Source organism: Panicum virgatum, chromosome 6K (assembly GCF_016808335.1).
Source record: "Panicum virgatum strain AP13 chromosome 6K, P.virgatum_v5, whole genome shotgun sequence".
Classification (NCBI taxonomy): Eukaryota; Viridiplantae; Streptophyta; class Magnoliopsida; order Poales; family Poaceae; genus Panicum; species Panicum virgatum.
Genome location: NC_053141.1, coordinates 36,835,402 through 36,851,961, shown reverse-complemented (window position 1 = coordinate 36,851,961; position 16,560 = coordinate 36,835,402). Strand labels below are relative to the sequence as shown.

The following is a 16,560-nucleotide window of genomic DNA, read 5'->3' as shown; positions in this document are numbered from 1 at the left end:
CTTTGTCTCCGAAACGGATTCGAAGTCCAATTTGCTTCATCTAGCTAGATCAAACACAAACAGCAAAGGGAAATGAAAAGAAAAGCCTAGGTCCTTGAAGCAGCCACCATGGGTGCAATGGTAATTTAACACGAGCATTACCATTCTTTTTTTTTTTTGGGACACTGAACGGAACAAAAAAAAATCTGAAGGGGCCAGTGGCCCAGAAGCCCGCACCGCCGAGTGGGGCAGTGGCCGAACAGGTGGAACTCTGGCGACGTCAGCAAAATTACTGGGCCACAAATATTCCCCATTTCTCCGTGCGCTCCGAGCGGCACGTCGCCCGGCCCACGGAGCACCACCACCGCCAGAGAGCAGAGCTCGATTCAGAGGCCAGCAAGCAGGCTCCGACCTCCCCGGATTCCTCCGAGGCGCGGGCGGCGGCGGTCGGCGACATGGCGGCCGCGGTGCCCAGCCGTGTCGCGCTCTCGGCGGCGAGCCGCTTCCCCAATCGCCACGCGGTGGCAGGTGCTCCGTCTCCCCGCCTCTCTCTCTCCCCCGGTTCTTGGCTTCCGTTTGTCTGTTCGTTGGATGCGATGTCGGGGTCCGTAATGGATAAGGTTGATAGGGCAAGTAGAGCCAGGTTCGTGATATCCACGCCGTTCGGGTGGGAATTCCAATTGGAGTATGATGAGTCCCTTACTATTGCGGCTTTGCAAGAATTTTTGCCGTTGTTGCTAAGTTTGGGAGGGGGAAATTCCTTCAGTTCGTGGTACGGAAGAGAAAATTGCAGTTTTAGGACTCTAATCGTTGCGCTTCACATATTTTCCATTTCAAACATTGACATCGTAAAATTGGGACTCCAAACAAGTGTCTCTTGATTATACTGCCATTTGAGGTATTTTTTCTCTTTTCTCTTTTGTTTTCAAATATTTGGCAGGGTGAAAGAACCTTCTTGCCCTTCCTCTTTTTCGTTGCATCTCATGTCTGGGCGCTTGGCGGTCCAGTCGCCTGGCCGCTGTAGTCTGGCTGCCGCCGGCCTGGGCAGGCTAGCTGGTCGTCCACCCATCAATTGCGACCAACAAGAGTAATGACCCAATGCCAATCAATCGTGCCTGGGAAAATTTATGATTCACAAATACTGGAAAGATCCAATAATATCAATCAATCGTGACCAACAACCAGCGTTGGGAGTTAACCACACTTGCATGCCCAGCGTGTACTAGGCCGCCGCCGCCCTCTGCTGGGGTAGGCGCGGGCACACTAGGTGGCGTCGCCAGGCTGGCGACGCCCTCGGGCTGCCCGGGTGCAGCAGCCATGGCGACACGCATGGGCGCGCCAAGGGCGGCCGCGGCAAGGACGGGGCAAGGCGGGTTGTGGAGGAGAACGATGAAGGCGGCGCCGGTCTAGGACTCTAGGTCACGATTGGAGAAAGACGATATGATGCGTGCGTTGTGCATTCCAGATGAGAAGTCCATGCTAGGGGTAAAAGGGTCCTTTTACCCTGCCAAATACCTGAAAAGAAAAGAGAAAAGAGGCAAAATACCCCAAATGGCAGTATAATCAAGAGACACTTGTTTGGAGTCCCAATTTTATGACGTCAATGTTTGAAATGGCAAATATGCGAAGCGCAACGATTGGAGTCCTAAAACTGTATTTTTCTCGGTACGGAATGGCCTCCTGGAGTTGGCAAGAGGAAGGGGACTTGTGTATTGTCAAAGTTGTCTTGTTTTGTACGTAGTTAGTGGCAAGAATAAATGTGGAAGGTGAAAGCTTACCTTCAGTATTATTTTCCATCAGCTAGCTTTTGGTTCCCTGTTTGATTGCTTCAGCATGCTTTTGTCATGGAATAGAGTCATGGACTGTGTTTCCACTACTGCACTTGTCCATTTTTTTTTCAAGAACACGCAAGTGAGAAGTATGTCTTCAGTTTCCAGATTATGTAGATGTTAGCAACCAGATTTAGGGTGGTAGAAGTCTGACAATTGTTAGAATGCATTATTGGTCAATTACTCAATTTACAGGAAAGCAAACACCACCTGCATTGAGCAACCAAAATCAAATGCATTATTGGTCAATTTACAGGAAAGCAAACACCACCTGCATTGAGCAACCAAAATCTAGGACACACTTTACTACTGTTGAAGTAAACAATCAATCATAGCACCCCGCCATTCTTGATAGAATGCATTACTCCTTGATTGCTGTTACCAATTGCTGGTTATTCTTGATAGTGTTCTTGAAAACTCCAAATCAGTAAGATGATGATTGAGTCCACACCTCATATCCTCCCCTGAAACTTTTGGAACTCTTGCTCTAGCATCAACCAACTGTGACCTCAACCTTGTGGGCTTGTCTATTGTTGCATGACCGTGAAGCTATACTCCAAATTCGTTCATTTGTTTTCAGCCCTGAGACACAAATTTGCGACTGAGAAGTGTGCTATATATATGGTGACTTCCATTTTTGTTGAAAAAATATTTATTTTCCTGGACCATGATTACTCTTGAATGATTGTTTGTATAATTGTTTGTGTTCCTTTCTTTATATCCAGCAGGGGATAGATCGTGCATTTACAAGGGAAGATTCCAAAGTCTTGCAATCCCTATGGCTCTGTCAGCAGCTGCACCAGGCAAAGGTGGTGTGCTTGATCGGCCGGTAGAGAAAACTACTCCTGGTCGTCAGTCTGAATTTGATGTGAAGTAAGTGTTATCCCCTGTCACCTTTGCTTGTATTTCTAGTAAGCGTGAATTCTAGAAATGGACTGATCCGAATTTTGCATTGTCTGGGATATACTCTTGATCTAAAATCAGCTGATCAAGCACAAATAAATTATTAATTGGCTCCAGACAGATAACAGTTTCAGCTACTATGCATTCATTTCACTGTTGTTACTGTAACACTTTCCAATTTATTCATTCACAAAGAACATGTAATCCAGAGACACTGAAAGGTTGGGAGTACTCCCAACTTAATTTGATAGCTGCACATCTGTTTCTCTTATTTCCATGGGCAAGTTCCTTCGCTTGTCCAGTAACTTGTTTTTGAGATTGTCTTGGATATGTCAACGCTCATTGTTGAGTCCATTTCAGCACCATTGTAATTACAGTGGTGTATTTGATAGCTTCAAGTGTTCTTGAAATGCCCTTTCTTGTTTCTTTTGTTTTTTTGCATTTTTCTGCTTTAGTACTGAGAAAGAAAATTTTGGGGCAACTTGTACCTGGTGCCACAATTGGAAGGTATATATAGTCTCTGGTGTTCTGACACTTAGCCATGCAGTTTTAATGTTGGATGTGAGAAGGCGACCTTATTTTTTCTATTTTGCAAAAACGCTCCATGTTTTACCTCAACGATATGGGTTGGATATTCAGATTCCTGATAAAGAAAGTTCCTGAACTTTGCAGTTGTTTCCTTTTTCTCCTAAATTCTGTAGTTATTGGTTGTACACCATGAACATCAGTTCATAGAAGTAGTTTCTTGGTAGGGCTTTATATACTTCGAAATTATAAGAACACATATGACTTCATATTATTTTTTGACCCGTTAGGTCACATTCTTCCATCCCAAGTGCCTATACCTTTGGATATGACTTGTTTCATTGTTATTGTTTGTGAGCTTATATCAATTACACTTCACAACACTGCAGTTGCTGTTATTGTATATGGTATATTGGCACATTGATGCTTACTAAGAAAGTTTTACCCTACGCACCAGTCTATCTCATTGATAGCTTATATCACTATCATTTTCAGGCTATCTAAAATGTTGTCATTGAGCTTTAAACATTATAAAACAGTTACTACAATCTTTGGTTCTACACTTGATTGCACACTTGGAAGCATGTTATGACCAAGTTGTTCTGGTCTGCAGGAAAAAGCGCAAGATGACGCCCCCATACCGCGTCATCCTGCACAACGACAACTACAACAGGCGCGAGTACGTCGTCCAGGTCCTGATGAAAGTGATCCCGGGGATGACCGTGGACAACGCGGTGAACATCATGCAGGAGGCGCACGTGAACGGGCTCTCGGTGGTGATCGTCTGCTCCCAGTCCGAGGCCGAGGAGCACTGCACGTCGCTCAGGGGCAACGGCCTGCGGAGCTCGATTGAGCCCGCTAGCGGTGGCTGCTGAGAATGGGTGCTGATGTTCCGCCGCGTATATTTTGTAAATACCCTGCGTCACAAAGATAAGCTGAAATGGGTTGCAGGCAGCCGTCGGTACTGCGAAGCGGAATGCCGCTTGGGTAGGTGTAAATCATGTAAGGGTGCCCTGTAGAAGAACAGACATAGTGGTTTGGGTTATGATTAATGAAACATTTTTGTTACGCTCTTCCTTTGTTACTGGGCAGTTGCTGCTACTGCTATGAAAGCGATTGTATGTGTGCGGCTGTTGCTCCCTCTTCTGCTGTAGATTCCGTGTGCCAGGTGAGGTCACCTGGTCTCCGTGCCGCTGTTCATCATGATCCTTGGTCCCATTCAGTCTCAGCAATGCACTGATTGGCCGGATTTTCAACTGACCTGGGCACCTGTCCAGGTCGAACAAGTAGATTATTATTTATCAATGTAACATTTATTTCTCATAATTTGTACGAAAATATATAAAAAAATTATATCATATATATTGTAATTAATAAATAAGGTCTGCAAACCTATCACCTATGACATAATAGATGATGAGATAATACTATAATAGTCTATTGTTTAGAGTTCCAAACTAACATCCAAACTTCAACTAATCACCGATTCAGTAAAAAACCGTTTCGCTGTTCATCAGTTTTGAGATAAAAACTGAACTGTTCCGCCGGTTCGCTCGGTCCAATTGCTCTGCTCGGGGCGCGGCTTGGGCTCTCCAACCAGGGCCTAGGTGTGGATGCGGCCTGCGGCTGCCGGCCCGAGTGCGCGCTCTGGATTGCAAACCGGGCCGCGCGACCTGTCATCCTGCGTTGGCCGTTTGCCGGGTCGGTGCCCATGGGCCGCGTGCGCTCCTCGTAGCCGATCGCATCCCGCGATCCGGGCCGGGCGGCCCGTCTTCTGCAGCAGAGCAGTGAAGTGAAGTGATCACCGGCCGCAGTACAGACTACACTGGAGCATGAGACTCGCAAGGATATTTCGCCATGCCCTGCGCTCTCGTGCTTCTCATTACTCGGTGCCGTGGTCAACTGTGGAGAGGCGCTTCGAGTTACTTTCTTAGTAATAACAGATGAGAGTAAATTTAATAGCTGGATATACATATACTACCACTACTACAAAAAAACCATTAACCATGACTTTTAAAAAAACCTGGGAGACGGGCAGGGAAAAAAATCGCCTCGGTTAATAGCCAGCATTAACCGAGGCAGTCATTTTTTATTAACCGAGACGATTATAGAAAATCGCTTCGTAAAATTGATTAACCGAGGCGGTTGTTCTGACGTAAACGCCCGAGGCGGACAAGCTATAAGGCCCGTTTCGAATAATAGTGGCCCATCTCAGATCCCATCAGCCCATCTTGACCCGATATATCACTCGTAGTATATAAGCCGGACTTAGAGTTTCCCTCCCCTCACTCCTTCCTTTCTTCCTTCTCCTCTCTTCAAGGCTGACGGCAACGCCTCCTCAGGACTCCCTTGCCGGCGGCCGCCCCTCCCGGAGCTCCCTCACCAGCGCGCGGCCCCTCCCTGGAGCTCCCTCCCCGGCGTGCCGTCCCTCCCTGGTGCCCCCCCCGCACCCTCCTTTGCTCGTCGCGCCGCCCCTCCTCTGCTTGCCGCGCCGACCATCCTCTGCTCGGTGCGCAGGTCGAGGCGCGGCAGCCCGCCATCCCTCTGTTCGCATCCAGCAGCCGTGACGCGGCGGTGGCTGCTGGATCCGGCAGGATCCGGTGGTGGCTAGGATTCGGCCGGATTCGGTGGGGGCCGGGATGCGGCGGCCGGTTCTGGCTGCGGTGGTGGATCCCGAATGGGCTTAGCGGGCTCGGGATGGGCTCCCCGCGGGCGTTTTCTTTCTTTTTTTAATTTTTTTTGTTGATTAACCGAGGCGGGCAGCAAAACCGCCTCGGAAAAGATCTGAATAACTGTGACATGTGCTCCGAGATGGTTGGGTTTGCCTGCCTCGGTTAATAGTTTTTAACCGTGTCAGTTAAAATTTGTGTAGTAGTACACTACTCCGTACTATGTGTTATCCTATTATTAACACAGCTAGGCAATCCGAAAATGTTATTTCTAATGGCTACTGTTGTCTATGATTATTAGTCTACAAAATTCGAATCTAGTGGGTCAACATCCACCAGTAAGGATGGCAACGGGTTGGGTTCGGTTCGGGTGGAGTGTCTGGGCACCCAAAACCGAAACCCGAACTTGAAACCCGAACCCGACCCGAACTCCAATTCGGGTGCAAATCCATGCCCGAAACCGAAACCCGCGGATACCCGAAATCCGAACGGATAACCCGAAACCCGAATTTCTTTTACAAACCAGCAGCAACATGGGGTGCCAGAGGGTCCGAGAGGGAGAGCGCATGGAATTTATGCTGATCCATCGATTTGGAGGTGGGGCTGGGGCGCGCATCATCAGTGGTGGTGCATCGGGGGACAAAAGGCGAGAATTTGGAGCAGCCGGCTGCCGCGGCGGGTGCGCCCACGGCGGCGGCCCACATCTCTGGCATGGTGCTTCGTCTCGGCCCCCGCCCGTGCCTCTGCGCGCGGCCACGGCCTCCGTGCGGGTGGCCTCCGTGCCTCTGCCGTGCGCCGAGGAGCCGTGGGGGGCGGGGCGAGCGGCCGGGCGGGTCGCGGGCGCCGAGCGGCCGAGCGGTCCTCTGCGTGCGCCGACCGCCGAGCGGCCCCCTGCCATGCGCGGCGCACCGAGCCGACGAGGGGCGAGCGGGCGGCGCCTCCGCCGCTCCGCGCCTGCACCAACGCCGAGCGGGCCACCGGCCGCCGGGATGCAGGAGAGCGCCGTGCGCCGAGCAAATCCGGGACGGGGATGAGCGAGCCGAGTCAGCCGACGAGGGGCGGAGGGGGCGTGAGGCGAGGCGCAGGCGCTGCGCCGCTGCGGCCTACGGGCACCGGGCAGCCGGACTGGGCTAGGCGCCTGGCGGCCAAGCGAAAGCGGAGTGGGCGCCGGGCGGGATTGCTGCTGCGCTGCGCCGCCGCGGGGTCAGGGGGGAACGGGGGTGAGAGGGTCACGGGTGAGGAATGAGGAGTGTTAGGGTTATATAGTTAGGGATGCTTCGTGGGCTTTTATTGGGCTGATAGATTCGGGCCTCTGATGGATGATTCGCGGGTCAGAATTGAAATCCGCCCCAAACCCGAATTTTTTCGGGTACCCGAAACCGCAAATCCGCGGGTGAAAATTAGACCCGAATTCGAAACCCGCAAACCCGAAACCCGCGGATACCCGCCCCGAACCCGCCCCGCTGCCATCCCTATCCACCAGATGCAAAGTTTAGCATCTTTTATCTATTGGTTCAACATCCACCAGATGCAAAGCTTTTTTTTTAAAAAAAAAGTTTAACATCTTTTAAATTCTCCACATAAACAATAGAATATATGGAGCAGCGTTTCGTACCTTCACCAATTATAGATTTTCACGTACAAACAACATTGACATCTCCCACTGCTCCCACGCACGCTCCATCACCTGCCGCATTTGATACAGCGCAGGCGATCGATCCTCCGGCGCTGGATATTGAAGATATCAGCCTGCGATCGATCTATGCCGTGCCGACATGGACTTATTATCGGTGCCCGGGCCAGAATAAATGTCGATCTCGAGATCCATCTGATCGAGAGGATGGTTGCTCTGACCTGTGAAGCCTGCTGGGCGTACGTGCATTGGTCAACAGCTACCATATAGTAGAACCCAGATGATGCAGCTAGCCGGTGGCAATCGACAAGGGCATCTGCCGCAGATTGAACACGGCCGGGCGCGCCTACGCGCACGTCGCGATGTCGACCCGAGGAAGCCGCTGGCGGCCGGGCCGGCGCGGCGGCCGGTGGCGGCGACGTCGCCGCCCGCCAGCTGCTACCTGCTGCCTTGCATTGGGGGCGGCGCCGCGCCACGCACGCCTGGAGGTCGAGGCCCACTGATTTGTCTCTTCTTCTCTGCTCGTACTACGTGCCAGCAGCCGACCTGCCTGCCGGTGCCGAGAGGCAGGTACGTTACATCACATCTCCGATCTCCCAGTGCTGTGCGGCTGCCGCCTGTAGAATACTCCGTTTGCAGATCAGCTAGCTTCTACTAGCAGGCTGTGCGGCTGCCGCCTGTGCTTTGCTTATCCGTCAATTTCGCCGACACCCAAGATCAAGATAAGATCTCGACCAACATGCTGTTGGCGTGTTGACCGGCCAACATGCTGCCGATGAGTTCCTGCCGCACAGCTCTTTCCGAACCTCCGATAGATCCGATCCTAGGCTCCAACCTACACATGAAATGCAAGCTTCAACGTAACTGTACTTCAACGACAACACGCATTGCCTGCAAAAGAGGGGATTTGTAGATTTAGAGCTTAATTACAAGGCCATGCTGACATTGTTCATCCACATTTTCTGAGCAAAAACACAAGAGAATAGCTTGGCAGTTCTACACAGGGTTTTGAATTTCGTTTGTCAAAAAATTTCGAACATGGCCGAAATCACCAAATTTCGCGAAATTTTCCGAAATTTCGGCCGAATTTTTTAGACTATTTTTAAAAATACTTTTAAATATATTTAAATTATTATTTTTGAAATTTTCAAATTTGGGAGGGGGCGAAATCACCGAATTTCGTGAAATTTCGCCGAAATTTTGAACACTGGTTCTACATCCCTTTTCTTCTTTATAAGAGTTCTCTTGTATTTAGGCTATATCTAAATCTTTTAAGAACAAATCCTTCGGGGTAAAAAACTTCCTGGTATTATAGACTCGATCATCAGATGGTCCCTTATATGTTGTAAATCGACGAATCTATCAGGGAACAGTGATAAAGTTACTGGGCGCTCAAACCGTGTGCACTGCATGCATGCTTGAACTAAACATGTTGGTTTTCTCCTGGCGCCAAAAATTTAGAGGGCACAACAAGTCCCGAAAAATCTATGCGAGTGGAATCAATCCAATCGCAAAGTGCCGTGCCTGTTCATCGTCCTCCCCGAGCTCCGGCGGCTGGACTTTAGTGAACGGGGTTGCAGGGGGCGGCGCTGGCCACCGGTGGCGGGCCAGAAGAGCGAGGGGGACATGAAAGCTAGTCAGTGGTAGGGACGTTGGCGGACAGGGGTGGCGGCTCTGAGATCCGACGGGCCAGGGATAGGGCGGGGGGAGCTCGATCAGAGGTGTTGGAGCCAAGGGAGGAGGGGGAAAGCGGGGGCGTCGGCGTCGGTGTCGGTGTCTACGATCGGATCCAATCCAATCTCGTCCCTAACAACCCCCGCCGATTCTTTCCTAGCTGGTAAGGAGTGGTGAAAACACTCTTGTGTATGTGACTACTGCCCAACAAACATGCAAATTGCCATAGATATATATTTCATTCTGCGATCATATTTTTTTTAAAAAATGTGAACCAAACAGGAGAGCAACCAATTATATTAAAAAAAAGAAATAATATCCAGACTGGGCATCACAACAACTAACAACGGCACCACCATCGGCCAAACGACCACACACCTCTCTAACTTAACTCAAATAATAACCCGTTCGATTAGGACATTAACACGGTTGTGCAACTCAACTCAACTCCACAACCTGCTGCCAGATCGGATTGGGACATCGACCAAGCCCTCAACTAACTGATCTATCGGGTTAGACTGGGTTGTCGACAAGAGCCTCTACACCTCCTGCCCACCCGAATTGGGTCCTCGATGCCCATGGCATGACTTGGAAACTCTTGCCCCGTTTGGTTAGTCTAGAATTCTAGAAAATAAGATTTTGGCCGCTAATTAGAGGTGCTAAATAAAAGCAATTTACAAAACCAACTTTAGAACTCCTGCGCTAGGAATCCTGACGAATCTAATGAGGCCTTTGACCGTATGATTAGAATATGATTATTGTAGTATTACTATAGTCAATTATCAATTAATTATCATCATTAAATTTATCGCAAAAAATTGCACCCATACGTGAAGAGATTTTGCAAATAGACTTCATTTAGTACTCCATGCATATAATATTCTCTCCTAAAAGATTTTAGAGGAGGATATCCAAAATGGGGCCACTCTCTCCTTGTGCGTTTGTAAACGGATAAAACATCTCGATCGCCCCCGGCAAAATCCTGACGAAGAGATCGGGTACACGACAAAAGTTTGGGAGCCCATCATGAAAGGAAGATGACGCGAACGGTGTTTGAACAGTCGGTTGCCAAGACTCCAGCTGTTGAAGACAAATGCATGCTCAGAGCTCGCTCGCTCGCGCGTCTATCAGTCTATCACTCTGCTGTTTGGATCGAATGGACGTGCCGCCGAAACACACGCACATAAATCATACACTGGTAGTTACTGTTTCAGCATTATGCTGTGTAGTTCCGCATGAGGATCTGCGGCTACTTTGATACTAGGGGATGGAAACGGGAAGGAAACATACAGACGGATTATTCGAGATATCCGAATCTGTATCCATACGAATTCGATCCGCTTCCATTCCACATCTTCTGTATCCGTCAATACATCTGGTTGTTCATTATTTCAAAATCGCCTACTTCTATGCAGACTTCGTCTACTAGAAAACACACCACACCGAATCAATGTACTACTCTATATTTATCCAAGGTTGGAGTCAGATGATACACAACGATCACACATTACCTCGTATTCTTTTCTTGAAATCTAATTCATAGATAATTATTGTAGGATAACCATTTCCTCATCAAATACATCATGCCAAATTTTTTTTATCACATGGTTGAAATTGGCCCACGGATAATACCACATAATATGATCCATACAACACTTGTACGTTTTCGATAAGAAAACTCATCCTAGTTACCCGGCCGTCCAGGACCATCCTAGCAATGAACAGGCGCATAGGCACGTGGTTCGATCATATATTCCTGTATTTTCTCATATTTTTAGGTGAGTTGTATTTGAGTTTTTCTTCTTTCTTAGTATAATAGCTCTTTGCTTTCCTGTGCGTTTGAGAAAAGCAAATGAGCAAGCCAAGCTGAAAGGTCGAGGATAGAGACGACCAAGAGTGGCTGCAGACTATTCATACACCCAAAGGCCATCCAATCGAGTAAAGAAGCGGGGCTCTCTCTAGCCTCTAGGAAATAATTAAAGGGATCGGAGGAGTTTTAAATGTACGTTTTTTCTTCTTTTTTTGAGTTTTTTTTCTTTTCGATAACTGAAGAATGCGAGGGTTTGTTTGACGGGCCGTTAGCTACGGTGTGGAACGGCGAAAGGGGCGGATGCTATATGGCGGCTAGTGGCGTGCTCATGGTGCGGCGACTTGTACTCTCTCTCTATCTTTCTCTCTCTCTCTCTGTCTATCTTTTTCTCTCTCTCTCTCTCTCTGAAGTTGCGTGCAAGTGCCATCTGATAACAAGCAGTGGTACGGCCCCTACTGTACCGCACCTTTAGAAGAATAGCACACATGCAGCAGCAAGCAAGGCCACACAAAAGCTCCGGTCCAGCGGTTATATATCCGAGCTAGGATGCATGCCAAAGCAGTCACTCCCAAATGCAACCCTTTGCTTGCCAGACTAGATACTCCCGGCGTGGAGCTAGATCGAAGAACTCGACCATACACAGGTATGCAAAGCTTTAATTTTGTCTCTATATAAATCGCACTCAATTCGTACCACAGCATATATATACATGTGTGTGTTTCTTGTATTGTTGGTATGCTCTTACAACATTTCGGCTTTGCCTTTGGCACTGGCAGAAACTAGTCACTATCTGTTCTTCCCTGCTGCGTGCTTGCTAGTGTCTTTGCCAGAATATAAATTTAAGTCTCTTCAGAAATATATATATATATACTAGCCATGTAGTTTCATTTTCAAGTTAAGAATTAATATCAGTATGCTAGCTAGCTAGTTCCCACGCACTATCACTGCTAATCATGAAATCAGTCATGGACATAATCACCTGATATACTCGCTCCCTCCGTTCCAAATTATAAGTTGTGCAAACGTAGTCAAATTTAAATTATTTTTGAAGAACTTTTATCAATAAAGCAAGCCACAACAAAAAAAGTGATATTTTGCACAAATTTTTGAATGAAACAAGTGGTCAAACCTACGGCCAAAAAAGTCAAAAAAAATAATTTGGAATGGAGAAAATATTGCATTATTGACATATACTCACTATACAGTTCTCCTCTACTTTACTCTGATCGCTAAGCAACAATGAATGGAAGATAAACACTGAAAGGGCGATATGCATGCATGCATGCATCGATGACTGAATAGGGATGCAGGAACTTTTATCATCAGGATCATCGATCTCTTCCAGCATATTTGATCTAATCATGTTGGTTCTACTCTTGCTGAACTTCTAAGTGATGAAATAATGCAATTACATGAAAATTGTAGTAGTAGTCTTCTGAACTTACGATAAGTATAAATTGTTAGACATTCCTATTTCACTGTGCACAATTGAAGTTCACAAAATCTCATAACATAGCATCATGGAAAAAGGTTTCCTAGCTATATGAGATACATTTCTTGAAGTCAATACAAAATTATATCCAAGTTATTATATCTGTTTCTTACATAAAACACCTTTGACTGCCTATTTTTCAATTAAATAGAAATAATGTTATTCCAATTCCAGTACATTCAAACTTAACTTTTCTGTGAGTGACTCTAGTTTGTTTCCAGTATATTATACTAGGATCTCTGCATTTTATGATATAGCATCATCAGATTGATTTTCATACCATATACGAAGCTGCAATAGATATATATACATGACTGTTGGGTCAAACAGTCCAAAACATGGCATGCTAGAGATATGGAAAAAAACATCTTTCATCATAACAAAGAGCATGCATACATACAAAATCATGAACAATAAGTATAGTCCTCTTATTGAACAGAAAAAACAACAATATGACAACGCAAAATAGCCTGTTTTGTGTAATTGATATAGAAGCAGGAATATCAATTATATAATAAATCACATGACCAAGCTCCTCAAATAAGTCAAAATTTGGATCAGGTGCTTTGATCTTTAAAATTGCTGACTTTCCTGTTCTAACCCCTTCTCCACCAATTATGCAAGATTCTCAACATTGTATGTTGAGTTGGCATTTTTTAATCAAAATACCATATGATTCGTCCTCTTTGTCTATTATATTATTTTTTTCTGTAGTTGACTATGATTTGACTAAATTATTAAAGAATATGAACATGCATGGTAGATTGAATTGACTTACCTACCCGCATATTCTTTGACCGTGCTGCTAGACTACTATATATATAGAATATCTGATAGAACAAATCCATACAGTTCCAACTTTAAATAACATTGCAGACATGTATGATGCTACAAAACCCGCTAAAAGAACTGTAATAGTCTAGCTAGCTAGTTGCAGAACATACAGCCTTTGCTACCACAGTTCGACTATTAGATGTCTTAACAAAATCTAAGTGAGTATTATATATTTACTATTATTTCACTCCCACCAAGTAGACATAATAATTAATCAAATAGAGCTTGTCTTCGTAAGGTATTGGGTGGACTAAAATTGGCAAAATGCAGTATGTACAAGCTTGGGCTAGCAGGTATACCCCACGTTTCTTTTCCGTCATATGAAACTTCCTACAAGATGTTCATCAATGATTGAATGCACAACTTCTTCTTTACTTCTTGTCATCACTCAAGCAGTACCCTATTCCCTCCCAACTTTTCTTATGCATTTGACATACATGGTAACCGATTAAAAAGAGCCAATGCTGAATTCCCATGCATGGTTTCTCATAACTCTTAAGCTGGAGAGCAATCAGTACTCTCTGAAGATCAGGGTGAGGGGCCGGGGTTACTTTTGTTTGCTGATGAGTCATGAATGATAGCTACATTCCCCAGTTGCTCTACACATGCATGCAATTAGCAGTTTCAGTAGTAAGAAAACATTAAATAAGAAGCACCTCAGCTGCAGATGGGAATTTTTCTGGCACCTAATTAAAGGGAAATTTGATATATCGATGGAGCCTTACAGTCTTTGGATAGAAGAATTGGTAGATTGATTATTTCATGAAAATGGAATGGTAGACTCATGTTACTGATGAGCAGGTGAAATAACAAAGGGAGCCAGTACGAATTAATTAAGCATATGATAGTCCTATATGTATATATGTAGATATATATGTTCCTAGATATGTGAAATTAATGTAAGTATGTATACTAACTAAGACCGTGCTATATTATTGATTACTACTATTTTCTGTTGTAAGTTTGGCTTAATTTTGTGCAGTGTTCTAAAGAACAATATCTTCTAATTAAACAATTGATATGCAGTTAACTTAGCTTCTTAACAAGTTGTAAGCTAGTTTTGTTCAGATGTATATTTTGGGATAAATGTTGACACAAGTATTATTTCTCCCACATGGATTTAGTCTGTGAAGATCTGTTAGGTGAGGTAACATGTAAGGAGCTCAAATGTGGTGATGACTATGTTAATTATTTCGTTTCTATGTCAAACATTCAAGCTCTTCAACAATTGATCATCGAATTGCAGAGCCTAGACTTGGAAAATTTGTGCCAAGGCATTGCTAGTAGAATATATCAGCTAATTAAAGTTAAAAAGGATCCATCTCAATTCTATTGCAAAAGGGTAATATGAAATTAAATTGCTAGCTTTAGCTATATATATGCTCCATGATTTCACCTGATAATTAGTAGTTGAAATCTGCTGATCAAGTTTTGTGTCAAGTGCCCAGGAGCTCTAGAAGAATCAGAACATGCAACTTCAGAAAGCTCAAAGTTAGCACATCAGCATACGAAAACCACGATTATGTGACGAATTAATTCAAGAACAGCAGCAGAAAATTGTATGGCTAATTTCCACTAACCAAATTTCGATACCGCAAACCCCGGCTAATACTCTTGATCGATAGAGAACCAGCTCGTGTATATGTACCATATATTTGTAGCTTTGGAGATCATGGCAGCAGAAGCCTAATTAATTACGCTATAGAGAAACCTTCAGGCTTTATAGAGTTGAGACCTAATTTGTTTACATACCATACAAGAAATCACCTTGGCCCTCCTCCGTTGTTGCATCTCATCATCTCCTCAAGCTGCAGGTAGTACTGGTAGTAGTACTCCAACTCGTCCATCGGCAGCGGCGGCAGCGGCGGCGCTGCCGCTGCGGCGTCCGACGTGATCCAGTCAACCTCGCCGCCGCCGTGCTCTTCCATGAGCGCCGCTGCTGGCCCATCACGACCGCCAACTCTGCTTCTTCCATTTTCCGCCGCCTTCTCCTCCCTCGAGTCCTTGAAACAGCAAGTGCTCGAGGAGCTCCCCTCCCCTCCCCCCTTCGTCACCACCGCGGGGAGGCGGTCGATGGCTGGCTTGGACTGGGTGAGGAGCCAGTTGACGGTCTTGCTGGCCTTGTCGAACCCCAGGCGGTCCTGCAGCGCGAAGAACTCCCGCGCGACGCCGACCGACAGCCGCATCCGCCGGTCGCGCACGCCCTGCGCCGTGCGGATCTTGCTGTGCCGGTCCGTCCGGTACGGCCGCCTCCGCGGCACGGCAGCGCCATGGACGCCGCCGGCGCCGCCATCCGCCCCCGCCGGCGCCGCGTCTCTCAGCTCCCCCTCCCCCGCAGCCGGTTGGCCCGCTTCCGGTGCCCGCAGGGGAGCCAGCACCGTCGCCGCCGGATGCTGGAGCACGGCCTCCAGGGTCTCCTGGTGGCGGAGCATCATGTCGGCGGGGAAGATCTGCGCGCCGTACCCGTCCCAAGCAGACATCGACGCGGTCGCCGGCATGAGGAAAGCCGCAGCCGCAGCTGCAGTAGGGTTCTGGAAGAGTGACTGCTCTTGCTGGTAGACGCAATGATGGTGATGGTGATGGCGATGAGGCCTGCTGTTAGGGTAATAAGGTAGCATTTGCTGTGATTGTGCAGTAGCTAGTAGTGTGCTTAACCCAAGAAGTGGTCGTAAATTAAACCAACCAGGCCAGCAGAGGTAGAAGAAGTACAAGCTTCGAGTCCCAGTGGTATATATAAAGCGGCCAAGCTTTCTGCTACTCTGCTAGTGCAATGGAACATATATCATCCACCTATTTTGTTAGCTATAGCTAGTTGTTTTACCCCTACTGCTGCTACTTATATATATAATAAATATATATGTTTGTAAAATTATTATGCCTCCATGGTTGTGTGATCACTGGTGATTAGAATATCATGCCCTGCTTAGTTCTAAAAAAATTTCCTACAGTATTCGTCTCGAATACATACATAAAATATTAAATGTAATTGAAAAAATAACTAATTACACAATATAACTGTTTTATATGAGATTAATTTTTTAAACATAATTAGTCTATAATTAAATATTAATTATCAAATAATAATAAAATATGCCGCAGTGGTAAAACTCAAACTTTTTTGCGAAGAAAACACAACCTCACATGCAACAGATAAACTAGCTAAAAGCAGGACACAAGGTGTGACTAGGTGCGGTAGCTAATACTAGCTAGCT

General features: G+C 46.3%; 2 protein-coding genes across 3 annotated transcripts; one reads left to right on the top strand and one right to left on the bottom strand.

The window, feature by feature from the left end:
• Positions 1–294: 294 nt before the first annotated feature.
• Positions 295–4,320, top strand: LOC120712431 (ATP-dependent Clp protease adapter protein CLPS1, chloroplastic-like). 2 transcript variants are annotated; one of them, XM_039998209.1, is made up of 3 exons: positions 295–507; positions 2,534–2,681; positions 3,850–4,320. In XM_039998209.1, the coding sequence occupies exons 1-3, from the start codon at positions 435–437 to the stop codon at positions 4,109–4,111; spliced, it is 483 nt and encodes a 160-aa protein (XP_039854143.1). In that variant the 5' UTR covers positions 295–434; the 3' UTR covers positions 4,112–4,320. The 2 variants fall into 2 exon arrangements, with proteins under 2 accessions (XP_039854143.1, XP_039854144.1); XM_039998210.1 differs by having other exon boundaries at positions 296–507; positions 2,537–2,681.
• Positions 4,321–14,854: 10,534 nt separating this feature from the next.
• On the bottom strand, positions 14,855–16,153 carry LOC120712430 (transcription factor TB1-like). Its single transcript, XM_039998208.1, has one exon. It carries the CDS (start codon positions 15,964–15,966, stop codon positions 15,112–15,114), a length of 855 nt encoding a protein of 284 aa, XP_039854142.1. The 5' UTR covers positions 15,967–16,153; the 3' UTR covers positions 14,855–15,111.
• Positions 16,154–16,560: the final 407 nt, after the last annotated feature.

Excerpts from the sequence above, each read along its gene's own strand:
- LOC120712430 (XM_039998208.1), bottom strand. The coding sequence starts at position 15,966 with ATGCTACCTTATTACCCTAACAGCAGGCCTCATCGCCATCACCATCAC.
- LOC120712431 (XM_039998209.1), top strand. The coding sequence starts at position 435 with ATGGCGGCCGCGGTGCCCAGCCGTGTCGCGCTCTCGGCGGCGAGCCGC. Across the intron at positions 508-2,533 it reads CAATCGCCACGCGGTGGCAG|CAGGGGATAGATCGTGCATT; the intron begins GTGCTCCGTCTC and ends CTTTATATCCAG. Across the intron at positions 2,682-3,849 it reads CAGTCTGAATTTGATGTGAA|GAAAAAGCGCAAGATGACGC; the intron begins GTAAGTGTTATC and ends TCTGGTCTGCAG.